The sequence below is a fragment of the Lupinus angustifolius genome, chromosome LG09 (genome assembly GCF_001865875.1).
Source record: "Lupinus angustifolius cultivar Tanjil chromosome LG09, LupAngTanjil_v1.0, whole genome shotgun sequence".
NCBI lineage: Eukaryota > Viridiplantae > Streptophyta > Magnoliopsida > Fabales > Fabaceae > Lupinus > Lupinus angustifolius.
Window position 1 is genome coordinate 61,675 of NC_032017.1, and position 18,778 is coordinate 80,452.

At 30.6% G+C, this 18,778-nt stretch overlaps 2 protein-coding genes across 2 annotated transcripts; one reads left to right on the forward strand and one right to left on the reverse strand.

Annotated features, from left to right (window-relative positions):
• On the forward strand, positions 1,842-3,554 carry LOC109356431 (galactolipase DONGLE, chloroplastic-like). Its single transcript, XM_019599753.1, has one exon. It carries the CDS (start codon positions 1,890-1,892, stop codon positions 3,426-3,428), a length of 1,539 nt encoding a protein of 512 aa, XP_019455298.1. The 5' UTR covers positions 1,842-1,889; the 3' UTR covers positions 3,429-3,554.
• Positions 9,421-12,981, reverse strand: LOC109357477 (protein NRT1/ PTR FAMILY 6.1). The gene is made up of 6 exons (XM_019601462.1): positions 12,649-12,981; positions 11,451-11,668; positions 11,168-11,330; positions 10,589-11,006; positions 9,603-10,505; positions 9,421-9,569 (listed from the first exon to the last, which is right to left on the reverse strand). Exons 1-5 carry the CDS (start codon positions 12,890-12,892, stop codon positions 9,614-9,616), a joined length of 1,935 nt encoding a protein of 644 aa, XP_019457007.1. The 5' UTR covers positions 12,893-12,981; the 3' UTR covers positions 9,421-9,569; positions 9,603-9,613.

Consider the following 18,778-nt stretch of genomic DNA (forward strand, 5'->3'; position numbering starts at 1 on the left):
TTGTGCTTATTTATTTTTATTATTTTGAAATCATCAAATTTTCATGTTCACAAACAATTCCCATTCATATTAAATTTCTTTGCAAATAAATTCCCAATAATTGAGGGGTGTTACAACAAATTGTCGGCGCTAAATATCTCTCTCTTTTAAACTTATTCAGTCACCAATGATATATCTTTTTTCACTCTTTCAAAAATACTTCATATTCACTTTCTTTTATATTTAAGTAGATTAAAAATATCTGGTATTGATTATTGTACTATTTATGGGAAGTGCTGCCACTTTTTTTCTGTTTTTTAAATTTTAAAATATATGAAGTGTGGAAGTTTAGGGGTATATATGTATATAAATTCAAATTCATCTATATCAAATTAAATAATGTCAATTTTTACCATTAAATACTTTTTATATCAAATATAATCAAATTACGTTGGATTGAAAATTCTTATTTAGTATATAATAGATCACCAGTATATAAATGTACCTTATAATACAAGTACAACCATTGGTTAGTATATATCAAAATTAGAAAATTGGTTTAAATTTCTTTTCAAAACCACTACTGTGGTATATAGCACAATGACATTTGTAATTATTTCTTTCAGATTTTTTTTCAAATTTTTACAATTAGAGTAAACACAATGTAACTACAATTTAAAATATTAATTCCTTAATATTTAAAGGCCATCAATTTTTTTTAACCTTGTCAAGTATTGATTTTGTAATTTTAGATGATTAAATGAAAAAAAAAAGTGTATTAACATAAAAAAAAAACTCTTGGTTAGCATTTTGATAATGATAGTCTTGACTTATTTATAGAATTAAAGGTATTTAAGGAAGTATAAATCTAACAAAAGATATTGATTAACAACTCATTACAAATGTTAATATATATACTACACGATTAGGCTCTTTTTTCACATGCATGTATTACTTTTAGACAACAAAAAATCTTTAGACATCACGTCTAAGACTTTTTATGTATGATTTTCAATTTATTCATTTTTATCGAATTAGAGACTTTTTCCACGAACATTTAAGTACCCAATAAATTAATCATTAGGTATATTAAATAAGAGCAAACTATAAGTTTTGCCTATGCTCCCATAATCTCTAGGCACGACACTACAAAGATGATTAAACTTGTATATAAAACTAAATAATTTGTTCCAAAAGCCGCAATTCTTATTTAAAAGTTTGACCCATAAAAGTTCATTATTAAGAAACAATAGTATGATATTGAAATGTGAATAAGGTTTGATCTGCAATTACGTTGAATAACCATACAAATAATTTTCTATGTATTTCTTCACTCGTGGTAGAGGAGAAAAAAAACAGTGTAGTTTTTTTGCATATGGATTAGAAGTCAACCTTAAGAAAATAGGGTCCACATGATCAAGTAAATTATTATTCAATTCTCTCTCTTATTTCTCACTCTACTCACGCAGCCGCAAAAGGAAAAAAAAACCAAAAAATAAAAGCAACAGACTGAACTCGTGACATAATAACAAACCGACCACATAAACAAACAAAAAAAGTAACACGAGACAATGATATGCCATTACAAAGTATGTACCAAATCAATAATAATAAAGTTAAAATATAAAAAAGTTATATTTAATTTTTTAATTAGTATAATTTATTTTCATTGGTTTCAAACATAATTTCGGATATACTTTACGACAATAAATCTCAGTTGTAAAAAATGAAGTTCTTTGGTCAAATACTCGCCTAACGTACCTTTTTGGTCTCCTTTCATGCACTCTTCCCTTCTCCACTTCATATAAAACTCCCACACACTTTGTCTCTGCTCTTCAATTCAATCCAACAAAAAACTCACTTTCTCTCTTTTTCATCTTCACATTTGTTATCTCTCTCTCTCTCTCTCTATGGCTTCAACTACACACTTACCTAGTACAATCAACATGAATCACATTACATTCTCAGAAAATTTTCATCCAAAGTCTCATTCCTTTGGTCAAGTTTCACTGCCCAAAAGATATGAGCCATTGTCTCCCTCTAAGCACTCACTTTCTGCTTCTGGTTTTTCACCAGGAATCATCACCACCAACACCAACATCGCTGAATTTCCCATAATTAATCCACCAATTTCTTATAGTGTTCGCAAAAAGACTACTACTACTTCTACTACTACAACTACTCTCGTCAAATTTTGGAGAGAGGTGCAAGGGTGCAACAACTGGGAAAACTTGTTGCACCCTTTGCATCCTCTCCTTCGACGAGAGATAATTCGCTATGGCGAGTTTGTCACGGCTTCTTATAAGGCATTTGATCTTGACCCAAGCTCAAAAAGATACTTGAATTGCAAATATGGTAGGAAGAGCATGTTCAAAGAAATAGGCATGGAAAATTGTGGCTATGAAGTTACAAAATATATTTATGCTACACCTGACATCAACATTAATCCTATGCAAAACTCTTCTTCCTCATCAAATTCTGCTCGTTGGATAGGTTATGTTGCTGTCTCATCCGATGAAGCTGTTAAGAAACTTGGTCGGAGAGACATATTGATAACGTTCCGTGGAACGGTCACAAATCAAGAATGGATTGCGAACTTCATGAGTTCTTTGGCACCTGCCATGCTTGATCCTCAAAACCCACGACCAAATGTTAAGGTGGAATCAGGGTTCTTATCTCTTTACACCTCTGATGAAAGCTCTTGCAAATTTGGGCTTGATAGTTGTAGAGAACAGCTTCTTTGTGAGGTGTCAAGGTTGATCAACAAGTATAAAGGTGAGAGAGTTAGCATATCCATGGCTGGTCATAGCATGGGGAGTGCTTTGGCACTATTGCTTGCATATGACATAGCCGAGCTCGGATTGAACAAAAGAAATAACCATAATGTTCAGAATTCATGTGTGAGTGAAATAAGTCTCACATCGAATAAAACTGACCATATCCCCCTTACTGTTTTCTCGTTCGGGGGACCTAGGGTTGGTAACTTAGATTTTAAAACAAGGTGTGAGGAATTGGGTGTGAAAGTGTTAAGAATAGCAAATTGTAACGACCCCGTAACTAAACTACCCGGGGTTTTGTTCAATGAGAATTTTAGGGTTTTGGGTGGGAGATATGAGTTCCCATGGAGTTGTTCATGTTATGCTCATGTGGGTGTTGAACTAATGCTTGATTTTTTCAATGTTCAAAACCCTTCATGTGTTCATGATTTGGAGAGCTATATTGGATTACTTAGGAGGCCTAACAACAATGAAATGATGCAACCACAATGGAAAGGAGATAATAATTTTATGGAGAAGGCAAGAGAGATTCTTTTTAGCTCACAAAATATGAAATTTTTGCCAGGAGTAATAGCTGCGGGTGCTGATTACTTTGGTTTCTTGAATTGTTTCTCAAGTGATATATTTTGCTCTGATGAACTTCTTTTTGGATTAGTTCTTTTGTTGATGTAAGTAGTAAACTAGAAATAAGTGAACTAGGTATATATATATTCTCTTAGTTTTAGAACACAGTTAATAAGAGAATCAGCTAGAACTTGTAAACTGAAGAGTAAAGAGTGATAAAATTGTATATATATCCTTATAAAACGAATGAGAATAGACCTTTCAAATTAGCCGATAATTTTATTCAGGTTAGGACTTTCTTTGAACATAATGTTTATAAATTACAACGTATTATATATATATATATATATATATATATATATATATATAATGTCAACTTTTTAGTTTGTTAATAACTTTTTATATAAAATAATTTAATTTATATTTTATAGAAAATTATTAATAATATAAGAGAACATAATTTAATTTTTGTGTAAATGAATCTCTTATATATATATATATTATGATATGCAATTTCCACATACTCGTTTTACCATAAATTTTGAAGTATTTCTCTGCGTATATCATTCATCCATGCACCCCACATGCATGTAGCGAGGAACAGGGTAGTGTGAACTTAATATCATTCGATTGTTCAATGTTTGTTATGAACATTTGTGGACGGTAGTAGGACAATATAAATAAATAAATATATAAATATAATGGGTCAATAATGTAAGTTTAATTAAAGTCTTTGTTCATATCTCGTGGTTGGTTATTATACAAAGGTAATTATAATCTCATTCCCTAAACTCTTTCCTTCTTTGCTGAAAGCAATATTTGACAACATATATATTTGACTACAAACACTCACTCACTTCCAAAGTCGTAATTTCAAAACTCTGCCTTTATGGTCTGTGATGTATTCTCTTATACTCTTATTTGTACTTTGCTCTTATTTTCATGTTACTTTTTTTTTTCTTTCCTTTCCAGTTTAGTACATGTTATATTGAAATTATTTAGAAAGAAATCTGGTGATTGTGTGTTTGGAATCATCATTAGAGATTATAGTTCATTGTTGTTTAGTTATGGAGATTTTTCTTTCAAATCCTGAATAAGGCTAATTTAATAAGTCAATTTTTATTACTTATGGATTATATATGAGGGGGAAATGACACAAATTAGGTATTTTTTATTATTTTGTAACGAGGCACCGAAAATCTAACGTATTTTCTCTTCTTGCGGGTTCACATACCTACTCTGGCAGACGATTTATCATTAACTTTATTTCAAAATCGCCTTTCACCAAGGCCTAGAGATAACTTCTCAATACACATGGACTTACCAACCTATAAAAAATGTAAAAAAAGTTTTGATGTGGTCTATCTCGCTTGCAAGGAATGTGATATTATTTAAATTCTTCCCAAGCGACTTTCGACAAATAGCGGAAACTATAAATGTGAAATCTTGACTATTCAAAATCATACCTTCCTAGATGACTTTACAAGCTCCTCATCAAACAGGCTCACTTTGAAGTTCACCGCTTTAACATAGAAACTATTCTAGGATATGTTGTTAACTATGTAAGCCTTATGAGAACGAGAATTATACCATCAAATGGAGAAGGTCTCTTATGCAGGTTATGTAATGGGCATCCAAAATCTTCTCATCACCTTTTCTCTTCCTGCAAATTCTCCTATTTAGTTTGGCAACTAATTTATAATTAGTTAGATATTTGTATTGTTCTTTTTAGTGATCAAAGAAATAATTTTATCATTCAGATGAGTATGTCAATCAACAAAAAATGTCAGAAGTTCTAGAATATCATTTGACTTGCAACAATTTGGTCTATCTAACTTGCTAGGAACGATATCATCTTCAACTCAACTCAAACGTCAATGTAGCAGGTGGTGGATGAGGCAAAAGTAAAGTCCTAGTTTTGGATCATCGAAAAAAGGACATATCAACAATGTTACGCTCCGACTTGATTTCCAATCTTTACCATTATCTTCTAAATACATATTAGCCCTCCTTCACCTTTAACATCTTCTCTTTGTATTTCTTTTTTCTTTTATTTGACTTTCTCATCATTTTTTGTCTTTTGTAATATTTTGTACATTCAAATAATTAGCTGATATATATTTTATTAACCAATCAAAATAATTAATAGATAGAGTATACAATTTTAGGGAACACATTTTTTATCTTATAAAATGTATTACTTCATGTACCATCAACTTTGATATATAAAAGGGCAATACTATATAAAAGGAAAACAAGGTTTGACTATCATTATGGTATAATTTTCTCTTTCCTATTTTGTCCTTAACCATTTTTTAATTTCTACAAAAAAAATATATAATCATATGTAATCACATCAACCTATTAACCACACAATCACCTTAATTTGACAATTAAAATAAAGACAAAGAAATATAATATAAAGTGCACCAAATAAAAATTACAATATAAATTATATTTAATAAAAAAATATTCTAATTTACTAAATTAAAATATATAAAACTTAAATTCTTGACATGAGAAAGTAAAAATATGACTGCCGACAAACACAAAACGTTTGTCACCATACTAATATATATAAAAGCAAAACATGTTGTAACTACCACTATAAACTAATTTTCTACCACCATAGACTAATTTCCTATTTTATCCTTCACATTTTTTAATTTATACAAACAAAATATATACTAATATATAGGTAATTATCTTTAACATAATAATCACTCATCTTACCTTAAATTGGATATTATAGTAAATACAAAAATATATAATATAGAGTACATCCATATATAAAACATTTAATTCTCAAAATTAAAATATATAAAATATATACTAATATATATGGAATGCTCTATCATAAATAAAAGGTGGTTTAGGTGGTGGTTGTTTAATGGGAAATAAATGAAATGAAACTTAGGTGCTGGACTTTACAATCCTAAATAAAAGGTTGGTATGCAAGTTTTGACAATTAAAAAGATAAAATGGGATCAAATGTCGCGTTAAAGAGAGAACGAAAACATTATCTTGAAGAAAGAAATACCATAAATAAATGTCTTATTATTAAAAAGTAGTGGGGATAATAAAAGGGACTAGCACTACGATCTCCTTTCATCTTAGACACTAGGTAATATATAATTTATTATCGTACATATATAATTAAATAACCGATGGCTATATAGTACCCTATTTTAGCCGTTTACTTTTTATTCCAAGCAAACATGATTGAAATACCAAATCATTTGCACCACAAAAATGTGTAAGCCAAATATATCATTGTCTCTATAAATTTCATGATTGGTGTAAGAAATCCATAGTTGATGATGATTTTGATCTAAAGGTGATACACAACACTAACCACTTTTTGGTGTGGAACTTGTCTCTTTCAATCATAATCACTTTTTGGATTATTCAGATTTAGAGAAATTCGGAATGAACCATAGCAAGAAACATGTTCCTCTCATTCAAACTCTTCTCAATTAACCTCATATTTGTAAAATATATGGTGTCATTAAGATTTTTTCGCATATAAATGTGACTCATGACTCTATTGTTTTGTTACATCATGATCAATCCAAACATCTTATAGGTTTTTTTGTTTACTATATTCTTACATTGGATGTAATCATGTCCACACTAATAACATTTACTTGTATATGGAGCTAACTCTTCGTATTTTTTCCATCTATAAGATTCGAACCCGAGACTTTACTTAAGTGAAATCAAACATGTATCACTTGAATCAACATCAATTGATAAACATCTTATAGGTTGAATGTTGGAAACAATTATAAAAACATATAATTATGTACAGTTAGTATTAACAAAATTGTAGGTGTCATAAACTAAGAAATGTACTCAAATTACAGGCTACTCGTAAGTATTGATTAATTAGCATAATTATATAGAGAGAACTACACTTATTTTTTCTTAGTTTTCACTTATATCTGACATTAATCATTTTCATATTTTATATGATGGATTTATTTAGTCATTTTCTTCTCTATTATATGTTTCTTAGGACATAAACACATCGGCTAATGAGCTTATTAATATGTATTATATCTATCACGTCTATGACTTAGTAAGTTTACATGTGACATAATCTTTAAGACATGTAAGTAGATTTTAAAATATCTAAAGTTCTGCACTTCTACATGAATCAGATATAATCTCATGTGTGGAGTAGACATCTTATGATTAGGGTGAAAAGGTTAAAGAATGAAGTTAAGTAAATTGTAGGTTTTATTCTCACCTATAACAAATTAACAAATTAAAAAAATGAATTATAATGTGGTCTAATGATTAGGATGAAGAATTACAATGAAGGAGGTTAACTATTCGAGTTTCACCGGTAACAAATATTAACAATTAAAAAATAAATAGATCACTACAAGTAATTCAAATCTCATGGAGATGATGCAATCCTTCTAAGAAAAACACTTTAGAAAATTATCACATGAAATTCACATTCCATCTTGTCACTTTCTGTACACGTACATTTAACTTATTTCTTTTGGCTTTGCTCTCCGTCCTTTACAATTTCAAATGTTTATTAAACATGTAAATTAATATTATAAAATATCAATTTCATTCTTATTTAAATCTCATACATTATTTTATAATTTATCACACAATTTTATAAATTAAAATTAACATTTATTTTTCTCCATATTTATAAATATCATTCTTATTTTTATTTGGTTCTTATATATTAGTAATAAAAAATAATTTTATCTCTCATCTTTTCTATCACATTATTTTAATAAGAATAAACATAAGAATGTTTGGATACAATTAGTATTAGATCTTAAGAAATAAAAATATTACAATAAGAAATGAGGAAAAATATTCTTATTTGATTAAGAATAATATAAGAATTCATGATAGGAGATGTATAAGTGGAAGAGAAATTGTTATAAATATTTGATATTGGTTTGTTTTGATTGTTTTGACGTGTGTGACTTGAGTTTAAGGAGAAGGACCCGTTGGTTCATAATAGCAATAGACAAGTCATGTTCATATATATTGCTGACTCATTGCACCCTATAAAATTGGAAGCTTTGGTCGGCGTGCAACATTACCATACATTGGGAAACATGATTTTTGTTATAAATAACAATATATTGTTTGATTCATAATCATCTCAATTTAACCATCATACTAATTATATTTCCAACATTTTACTAAATGTGAAGAATAATCAAACAATCATATATTTAAAGATGAGAGAAAGTAGTTCACTCATACCTAATACTAGAATAAAATATATAATTCAAGAAATCTAGCCAAATATTTTGTGAATAGTAAAAGATTTATTTTTGTTATTAAATTTCATGATTTTTACTATTACCCCATAGTTTTGTCAGAAAAGAGAATAAAAAATGTGAATAATTAATATTTTTAATGTTATATATGTTAACTATTAGTGGTATCTCATTTTAAAACAAATAATTTATTTTCTCATGCTTATAAATTGGTAAGTGAGATATATAAATATGTGTGTCAAGAATCAAATATGATTATATACCCAAATTCTCTTGTTGATATTTAAATGGTATTATACAAATTATATAGAAATCATTGTATAAACTAGAGTCCAAACCTATGTGTTTTCTACACCCCTATTAGAGCTCATTATTGTCCAATGATAGTATTAAGAAGCAAGAAGCAAATAAAAGTGTAGGCAAATCAATGATACAATGAAGTTATTATTCATAATATTAAAACTAGTCAAATTTGATAGATGAAGAAGATACATATTTGGCAAGAACAAAAAAAAGGAGACTCTATATAGTGCATACTTTAGAGGGAGAATTAATAACTAATCAAGTTCTTTTGTACATTATTATAGATCATCCTTTTCATGCTTAAATCCTTTTGGCTTGAAGTTCCTTCTCTAAGCCATTCCCTTGTTTCCACTTGTTCTTTACTGGTAGGGGTAGGTAGTAAACATTATGTTACTCTGTCAAATACAAATACGATTTTACTTTGTTGCACATCTGCTCCTTAATTGTTGTAAGTCATTCATGTAGAAAAGTAATTGGTAATATGCATATTGACAAAATTGTAATAATGGTTAGTGATATTGTGACACTTGATCTGCCATTAAACATTCAACTCTATGTTTTTAAGCATCATTGTAACTAGAAATAAAAATATCACATCATTAATCAATCAAGGTCTTGTAGAATAATAATGTGCTATAACAAAGACACTACATATTGTGTTCATATCATTTCCTACATGTAGCCAAAGCCAATTAAGCATTGACACTAACCAAAGTATAGTCTTTTCTATTTAGCTACACATTGTTGTGGAGTGCTCCCTTTGTTTTCCATATCCAATTTCTCCATCTCATTACCTTGACTTTGATGTGTCCTATATTTGTATATATGTGCTGAATATATGAAGATGCAGAAATTGACAAGGCTCAAAACTGTTAGAAGCCAATAAAAGTGATCAAATCTACCACTATTTATATTCTGTGACAACCAAGATTCTTGACCCTTTTTCCCTGTGATTGATTTGATAATATTGTTTATTATTGTTGCAACAAAACAACCTAGTCCACCAGCTAGAGCAGCATATGCAGATCCTATACTCTTCATTGCATCAGGTGCTTCCTCATACAAGAATTCAAGTAACCCAACAATGCAAAAAACTTCAGCTACACCAATTAGGCAATATTGTATTAGAAGCCAATATGCACTAAGATTAGGCATTGCTGTGAGGAAACTTGATCCATAACCATGTTCAATTGCATAGTTTCTTCTAAACCTCTCAAAGATTGCAGCCCAAGCCACTGATATAATTGACACTGCTAGTCCAATCCCTACTCTCTGAAGTTGTGATGCACCATTAGGCTGACCGGTTATTCGTCGAAAAATAGGGACAAAGATTGAGTAGTAGAGTGCTAATATAAGGAATATGCTTAGGCCAGGGAACACAGGCATGCATGTTACTGGAAGTTTTAAGTGACCTATATGTGTGTTTAGAGTATATGCTTGTTGGACTGAGAGAGTTAGAAACTCAGTTAAGATAACATTAAGCATGATTGTGCAAGATGGTATTGGAATAAGTTTTAAAAGGATCTTTACTTCTTCTACTTGAGTCACAGTACAAAGCCTCCATGGACTTGGATTAGTGCCATCTTCTTTCACTTTTAGGGCTGCCTTGTCAAGAAACCTGTTATCATAGCAACCAAAAGATAAAATATATTTTTCATAAACCTGTTATCAATGAATGAAAAAGGTTTAATAAAAGTATACCTGAAATCATCAGTGTGATCTATTTTTCTACTACCCTTTATAGTAGAGTGGCTACCAGGAACCTCATACAAGCCTATGAAGTCACTGGTAAGAAATGGAACATTTCTGTTATGAAAAGAAGCAACAAGGACTTGAGCAACCCTTGTAAGAGGACTACCACTTGGTAACCTATGCCTATATAAGGGAGTGCCAATGAAGAAGACCATGTTAGATATACCCATTGCAATTGCTAATGACCCAAAAGCTGAACCCCATCCATATTTCATTTGCACATAGACAACAACAGTGAATGCCACAATTGCACCAATAGTTACTGAAAGATAGAACAAGTTGAAGAATCTATCAAGGTGTGACTTGTAGTTTTTGCTTCTTTCATCAAATTGGTCAGCTCCAAAAGATGACACACATGGCCTTATACCTGCATTAATGTTTCATTTACATCACATAATTTTGATAAAAAATCAACAATAGGTTTAACCCATGTTAAACAAACACAATAAATAAGTTCTATCATACATCATATCTTATAAAGTATAGGATAAATAATTTGATTAGTAATAAATAAGAGAATTGTTATACCTGCTGCTCCAAATGCTGTAATGTAAAGGACAGTGTAGAGGTAAGTCATTTGCCACGGTTTTGCTTGTTCACAGTTTCCCAAAAGAAGTGATAATTGGTCACACTCATTTTGGTTAGGTACAAAACTGCTCATTGTAGCTATTAACGTTATTCCTGTTAAACCCTGTAATTTTATATAAGCTTAATTATCATACCCAACAAAGAAACATTTATACCATTTTCTTCACAAATAATTGTTACAATATTTCCTATTATAGAAACAAATGTTTCTTCAGATACATACCACAAGATAAATTGTAGTGAAGATAGCTATAGTCCAATAGCGACCAAGAAATGCATCAGCTAGAAAACCACCAAGAACAGAAGAAGCTTGAGATATTCCTAAGAAATTGTTGACTGCATTGGATGAACTTGAAAATGGTCTATGCATTACATAAAACATAAAGGCTACCATGTTAACCGATAACCCAAAATAAGCCATTCTTTCTGCCATTTCATTCCCTGCATACATTATATATACAAAGTTATCCTCAGTTTTTATCATGTCTTAGGTTCTTACTTTTAAAAATTTTTGACACATGGGACAAAATAAAAGTACAAGCTCTTAGAAAAGAGGGAAAACCCAAAGAACTTCTTATACAAAATCCACCCAAAGTGAACTAGAAAAAGACATAAGCAGAAAATCTAAAATCTAGCAGTAGCACTATATTAACATAATCTGAACCCTTACTTTTAAATTAAATTAGATAGGACAATTTGTAGAATTTTTGTAAGAAAATATAACATTCTCATTAAAAGCATGACAATTTGATGTAATAATAAAGAAAGTGACCAACTCTTATATGTGGGGTGCAAAATATTACATATAATAGTGTGTTCTTGTTGAAGAAAATTTGTTTCTAAGTATAAGAAGATAATCTAAATTTATTAATAAAATGAGAATAAAAGTTACAATCTGACATGCATATTGATATCATAGTCTGATGTGAGTGTAGATGAGTATTAGGTATCTCATATTTGATCTTGTGGGTGTAGATTTTAGTTGTACAAATAATGATGGAGTTGATACATAAAACTAATTATTGTTACTCTTTAACATCAATGTTTAATCTTTGTTGTAATGTAACAAAAATTCACACTTAAACATAATTTGAATTGAGTTTTGAACCAAACAAATTCTTATTAAATTAGATCATAATTTGATATAATCGACTCGTTTCTAGTCCTATATAAAATTAATTATTATTATTCTTTAACATCAATGTTCAATATTTGTTGTAATGTGACCGAAATGATAGTGAATATAGATAGAGAGCTTACTAATGTGGTAATAGCAAACTAAATCCATATAAACAAATTTGTTTAAATTGATTAGGTTATTATTATCCTAAAATTAAATCTAAAGATTATACGTAAATATAGTTATTTAGATTGATCAGGTTGTTATTATCCTAAAATGAAGTTATCCCGGCATTACTTACCAAATATAAAGAAGGCAGCAAGCCAACCACCAGTTTTAGAGAGATCAAGAATGGAGTTGCCATGGATATTAACTGGTGTAGATCCTGCTCTATACCCTCTCCCAAAGGCCATCCTTCTATCTTCTGACTCTTTAAAGTATATCCCAAGCTTCTTTCTGTTCATCATCACTGAACAACCCTCTTCTGGTGTCCCATATAAGGTTCCTTCTGGTGGTGACTTTATCTCACAGTTATTGGTACCCATTTGCTTCAACACAAAGCAAAAAAACTCAACTTTCAGATTAATAATACACAAAGAACATAGAAGGGGTTATGAAATGCAAGATTTAAGCAACCAACTTCAACTTCTACTATGTAGTTCTTCCTTTACTACAGTACTCTCCTACTTATTATGATTGTGATTGAGAGCCTCATTAATTCTTCTTGGTATGAAAATAAAAGTAAATTAATTCATTGTTGTTACCATGGACCTACTCTACATCCCTACACTTGAAATATGTAGAGTGGACAAATTAGATGCTGCGTTCAAATTTGGTGCAATAAATATGTTAGTTGAGATTATTGTCAATGCAAATCCTTTATTTATACAATTTATTAATCAATCAAAATTTCACTAATAAAATATTGGTCTAATGGTGTAAAACCTTACTATATTCCTAGAATAGTCAAAAGATTAAGGGTTTGATTCCTGATAGTAAAACTTGTTCCCACGAATCCCGAAAAGATTAATTCCTTACCCAAAAAGGGTGTAGGAAAAATCAACCAAAACTTTAGTTTTCTATAAAAAGTTTAAGGATTTAAAATGATAACTTTAATATTTTCATGATATTAAATATATTACTTTTAATGCAAAAATTATGTTTTATAAACCCATAAACAATATTCTTAAAACACATATTATCATTCTCCTATAAAAAATATGAATAACTAATGACTAGTGTGATTAGACAATTTAGAATACAAATAACAACAACAATGGTGAATGATAGGAAGTGGGAACTAAATAAGTTTTTGACTTAAATATGAATCCAAGGTTGAGTAGTGAAGAAGAAATGAATTGGTTAATCTTTTGCAAAAGAGTTATTAGGGAAAGAGGTACATTAAAGAGTGATTCAACTAACACGTGAAGATCAATTAATTATAGTACATGACTAGCAACATAAATGGAAGCTATGTTACATCATGCATTTATGTTCACCTGCTGTATAGGCTTGCTACATTGCTTTCATTGATTTATGCTTTGAAGTTTTATACAAGTCTTACCCTACTCCATCTTTTTTTTGTTTAAACACTTAGTGTTGGTTCAGCATGAAAATATGGGTACACATAAATTTCATAATGAATTGGGAGGGTGAGATCATTTCATAGTTGGTACTTCAATTTATGTGCCTCTTTTCTTATTCTTGTACTTCCTTGATTATGGGCTCTTATTTCTTCACACCTCCATATTTAGGACTTTCACTTATCTCATTATTTGGCGATTTTAACATAATTAACATGCAATTCCTTTGACCAATGACAGTGTCATTTGCATGCTCTTTCTAAGCTAAATCTTTAATGGGTTAATCTAGGTCAAATTACAGAACACCACCCATAAATTCATGTAATTGTACATTTGGCCACATTTAAAACTTAAGACATTAACGTGTTGTACAAGATTGTTAGGACCCAGTTTGATAAACCAATGTAAGTAAACAAGTTTTATATGTCTCTAACTTTTGGTAGTTCTATCAAGTTGCACTACAATAAATTCATATGTACAAACACTTTCCTTCATCGTTAATAAATCACTATATTGTTAAAGCGGAAGACCTATGAAAAAAATATAATAGAGAAAATGATATATAAAATTTAATATGATTTGGCAATTTACCTACGTTCACAGCTGAAGAGCAACAAGGATTATTCCAATATAATAAAAGAGAACTACAAGTGTTTCACTCACTTCCCAAAACTCAAGTACACCCAATTTTACTCTCACTCAAGTATTTCTCACACAATTAGAACAAGAGAACAATATGAGAGAATATGCACTAAGCTAAGTATTTGGCGTGTCTTACAATGGCATGGAACACTCTTATTTATAGTCAAAACTCTTGAAGATTGTGTGGTCAAAGGGAAAAGAGCATTAATGTTGATTTCACCGTAGTTACTTCTTTTTACTTGGCTAGAAATTCTCTCTTTCTTCAATATGATCTTTAGCCACTTCTTTTTTGATTGGCTCAAGAAAGTCTTTTCATCTTCTTTTTCTTTTAGTAAGAATGTAGATAATCCAATGTGCCTCTTGTTCGATGAACTGCAGCATTGAGTTTTATCCGACATTGCTTTCCGAAAACACAATGTTCGCAAAAGTGTATCTTCCCGACTTGTTGACCGTATATTAATCTTTGTTTGGCCAACTCGGCTAGACCTCTTTCACTGACATGACCCATTCTTAGATGCCATAGTTTGGTGACATCAGAATCAGATGTTTAGGAGACAACAGCAACACCCATGATTGTGTGTTTCCTTGTAACATATAGAGGTTATTCTCTTTCTTTCCTTTCATTACAACCATGGCGCCTTTAGATATTCTTATAGCTCCACCTTCACCTTTGTAGCTATAACCTTTTAAATCTAGTGTTCCCAAGGAAATCAGATTTTTCTTCAATTCTGGAATATGCCTTACATCTGTCAACGTCCTTACGATTCCGTTGAATATCTTGATTCTAATTGTACCGATGCCGATGACCTTGCAGGGAGCATTATTTCCCAAAAGGACCTCGCCCTCATCTAAGGGTTGGTAAGTGGAAAACCAATCCTTAATGGGACACATGTGATATGAGCATCCAGAATCAAGTATTCATTCATCTTTTGAGTCATGTTCTGAGACTATTAGTGCATCTGCACTATCATAGCCATTTGCTACAGTTGCATCTCCATATTCATAAATCTTTTTCTTGCCTTTGCGCTCTGGGCAATTCTTTCTTATATGCCCCTTCTTGTGACAGTGAAAGCATTTATACTTTCTAGGTTTTGCTTTAAACTTGGACCTAGATTTTCCTCTTTCACCAAATTGATTTCGCTTTTCTGTTCTTCCTATAGCGAAAAGACTATCACCTGAGCCTTCAGATCTCGAATCTGATACTCTTTTCTTCAGTTCTTTCAAGTGCAACGCCACCTTTACTTCGTCCAAGGCCAGATCTTCTCGACCATACATCATGGTATCGATGAAGTGCTCGTAAGAACTTGGAAGGGAACATAGTAGAAGAATTGATTGGTCTTCATCTTCAATTTTAACATCAATATTCTTTAGACCAAGAATAATTTTGTTAAATTCATCGAGATGATCTTGTATGGGCTTTCTTTCCTGCATTTGAAGTGTATATATTCTTTTCTTCAAATACAGTCTGTTAATGAGTGACTTCATCATGTACAGGCTTTCCAGCTTCAACCATAATGAAGCAGCTATAGTTTCATCTGACACTTCTCGTAGAACTTCATCTTCCAAGCACAACAAAATTGCACTATGTGCTTTTTCCAAGTTTTCATCCTTCTCGTCCTCGATCAGACTCTCTAGTAACTTGTTTCTACCTTCCAAGGCTTTGCCCAAGCCTTGATGAACTAGTAGAGCTTTCATCTTCAATCATTAGAGGTTGAAATCATTTTCTCCATTAAATTTCTCCAAATCAAATTTAGCACTCGCCATGATAATCGTATACTGGAACAATATCGTAGTCCGTGAACATACACCAAAAAATTTCCTAGGAAAGAGAGGTGGGTCTTAACAGACACGCTTAAAAACTAGGTCTTTCATAAGACAGAACTTTCCTAGACATGCACTTTCACACTATTATACTTTTCCAGTAACAAGAATAATTCTTTTCTAGTGTGTAAGATCAGACAATGCTGTGAACACAGAGCATACTAAGAATTTTCTTTTAGATCGTACGACTTAGCATGCAAGAGCTCTACGAGCTCTGATATCAGTTTGTTAGAGCAGAAGACCCATGGAGAAAATATAATAGAGAAAATGACACCGAAAATTTAATGTGGTTCGGCAATTTGCCTACGTCCACAGCCGAAGAGCAACAAGGATTATTCCACTATGATAAAAGAGAACTACAAGTGTTTCACTCACTTCCAAAAACCCAAGTACACCCAATTTCGCTCTCACTCAAGTATTTCTCACACAATTAGAACAAGAGAACAAGAAGAGAGAATATGCACTAAACTAAGTATTTGGTGTGTCTTACAATGGCATGGAACACTCCTATTTATAGCCAAAGTTCTTGAAGATTATGTGGCCAAAGGGAAAAGAGCATTAATATTGGTTTCACCATAGCCACTGATTTTTACTTCGCTAGAAATTCTCCCTTTCTTCAAGATGATCTTTAGTCACTTCTTTTTTGTTTGGCTCAAGAAATTCTTTTCTCATCTTTTTCTTTTAGCCAATATTCAATATATACATGCACTTTTATTTTCATTGGTGTATGTTTTGAGGCTATACTCATAATTTATCTTCCTTAAATATAAGGTTTGGTAATTTATATTTTATAAGTTGTAGTAAGAATCGTGATTTTTTATACCACAGATGTTACACGATACTAATAATTATCAATAATGTGAATAAAACCTGAATTTATATACTTTAAGTTTGATTGAATTTTTTATTCTGAAATGTTGACTAAATTATAAGCTAAATACAAAATAAATATATGAATGAATAAAATAAAATAATACTTTTCATCCATAATGAAAATTAACATAGTCTTACAAATATAAAAATTATAAAACCTAAAATTAGCATATTAACATAACATCGGAAGTGATCATTACGCAGTGTTGTTACAAGTAATCGAATAAACAACAAAGATAATAAATAGAAGATAAGAAGATAAAATAATCTATGAACATGGTTCGGTCGATTGTATCTACATCATCGGAAGTGTCGAGCAACTACATATATATTATTAGAAAATAAAGATTACAAGTTCTAGCACACTTATGAGCATAAGATCCATTACGTGTTTCTAATTGGTGCATATAATTACAAGTAACTTGAGTCTAATATATAACATTGATATTCTCATTCATTTTAATATTAGACAATTTGAGACTTCATATAATAGCATATTCCAAACATCTCCAACATCATATACTATGCAAAATTCTTTTAACAATCTCATAAATTATATTACAAAAAATCATATCATATAAAATAAAATGTACCAATAAGATGTACATGCATGAACTTTTAAGGTGAGCGTGGGAGCCATAAAATGCCTCAGGTAGACAAACACATCACGCCACAAAGGCTCCACTAGAAGATGGAGCATATATATCAAGCAACTCCATTAGAAACAAAATGAAACTTGCTTTAGTTATATTGGGAAATTGAACAGATAGCATCAATTTTATTTATAAAGAAAAATAGAACTGAAAAAGTAGAACACATAAGTTCCACTAAATAAAAGGTGGAACCACAGAAAATAAATATAGATGATGTTATATTATATTTTACCATAGTATTCTATATTCATGCATCGGACACTACTCTAACCCATCAAATGAACACACTACACTCAATTAAGTTAAACTAGATGAAGATCCATCAACTGTGAACACACATCTATATATGTCTAGCAAGTTATAAATTTGAGAGTTATTAAGAAAACCGCATACATATAATATAAACATAATAATAACATAAAATATAATTTTAATGCTTTAATAAACAATAATTAATGCTTTAATGCTTTAAGACAACGTCCTTGCAAAAAAAACATAAGATTATGTAGAGTTAACAAATTTATACTACCAACCTGCGATGTTTAGGGTTTAAAAGTTCAGTTAGAGTATTTGGAATTGGAGTGTTTGGCCAAAGAGTTTGCCACAAATCTTCATCTGGTAGCAACACACGGTTATTCGCTTCTCCTACAAATGCAACCTGCCACAACATATATTCATACATATCATAATCTAACCTAGTTAGTACTATTGCATTGGCCACAAATAGAACCCTTTTTTTATTACAAAAAACATTCATTTAAAAAGATCGAATAAGTGGTATTTCAACCCAATTACCACATACATGTCCTTATAACACATATAGAACCCCACTATATATGGGGGTGTAATAACAGTTTTG

What these genes read in the sequence shown, in the direction of transcription:
- LOC109356431 (XM_019599753.1), top strand. Translation starts at nt 1,890, where the DNA reads ATGGCTTCAACTACACACTTACCTAGTACAATCAACATGAATCACATT.
- LOC109357477 (XM_019601462.1), bottom strand. Translation starts at nt 12,892, where the DNA reads ATGGGTACCAATAACTGTGAGATAAAGTCACCACCAGAAGGAACCTTA. An exon ending in TGCTGCCTTCTTTATATTTG is followed by an intron (nt 11,669 to 12,648) that starts GTAAGTAATGCC and finishes TAATGTATGCAG; the next exon opens with GGAATGAAATGGCAGAAAGA. An exon ending in TACAGCATTTGGAGCAGCAG is followed by an intron (nt 11,007 to 11,167) that starts GTATAACAATTC and finishes ACATTAATGCAG; the next exon opens with GTATAAGGCCATGTGTGTCA.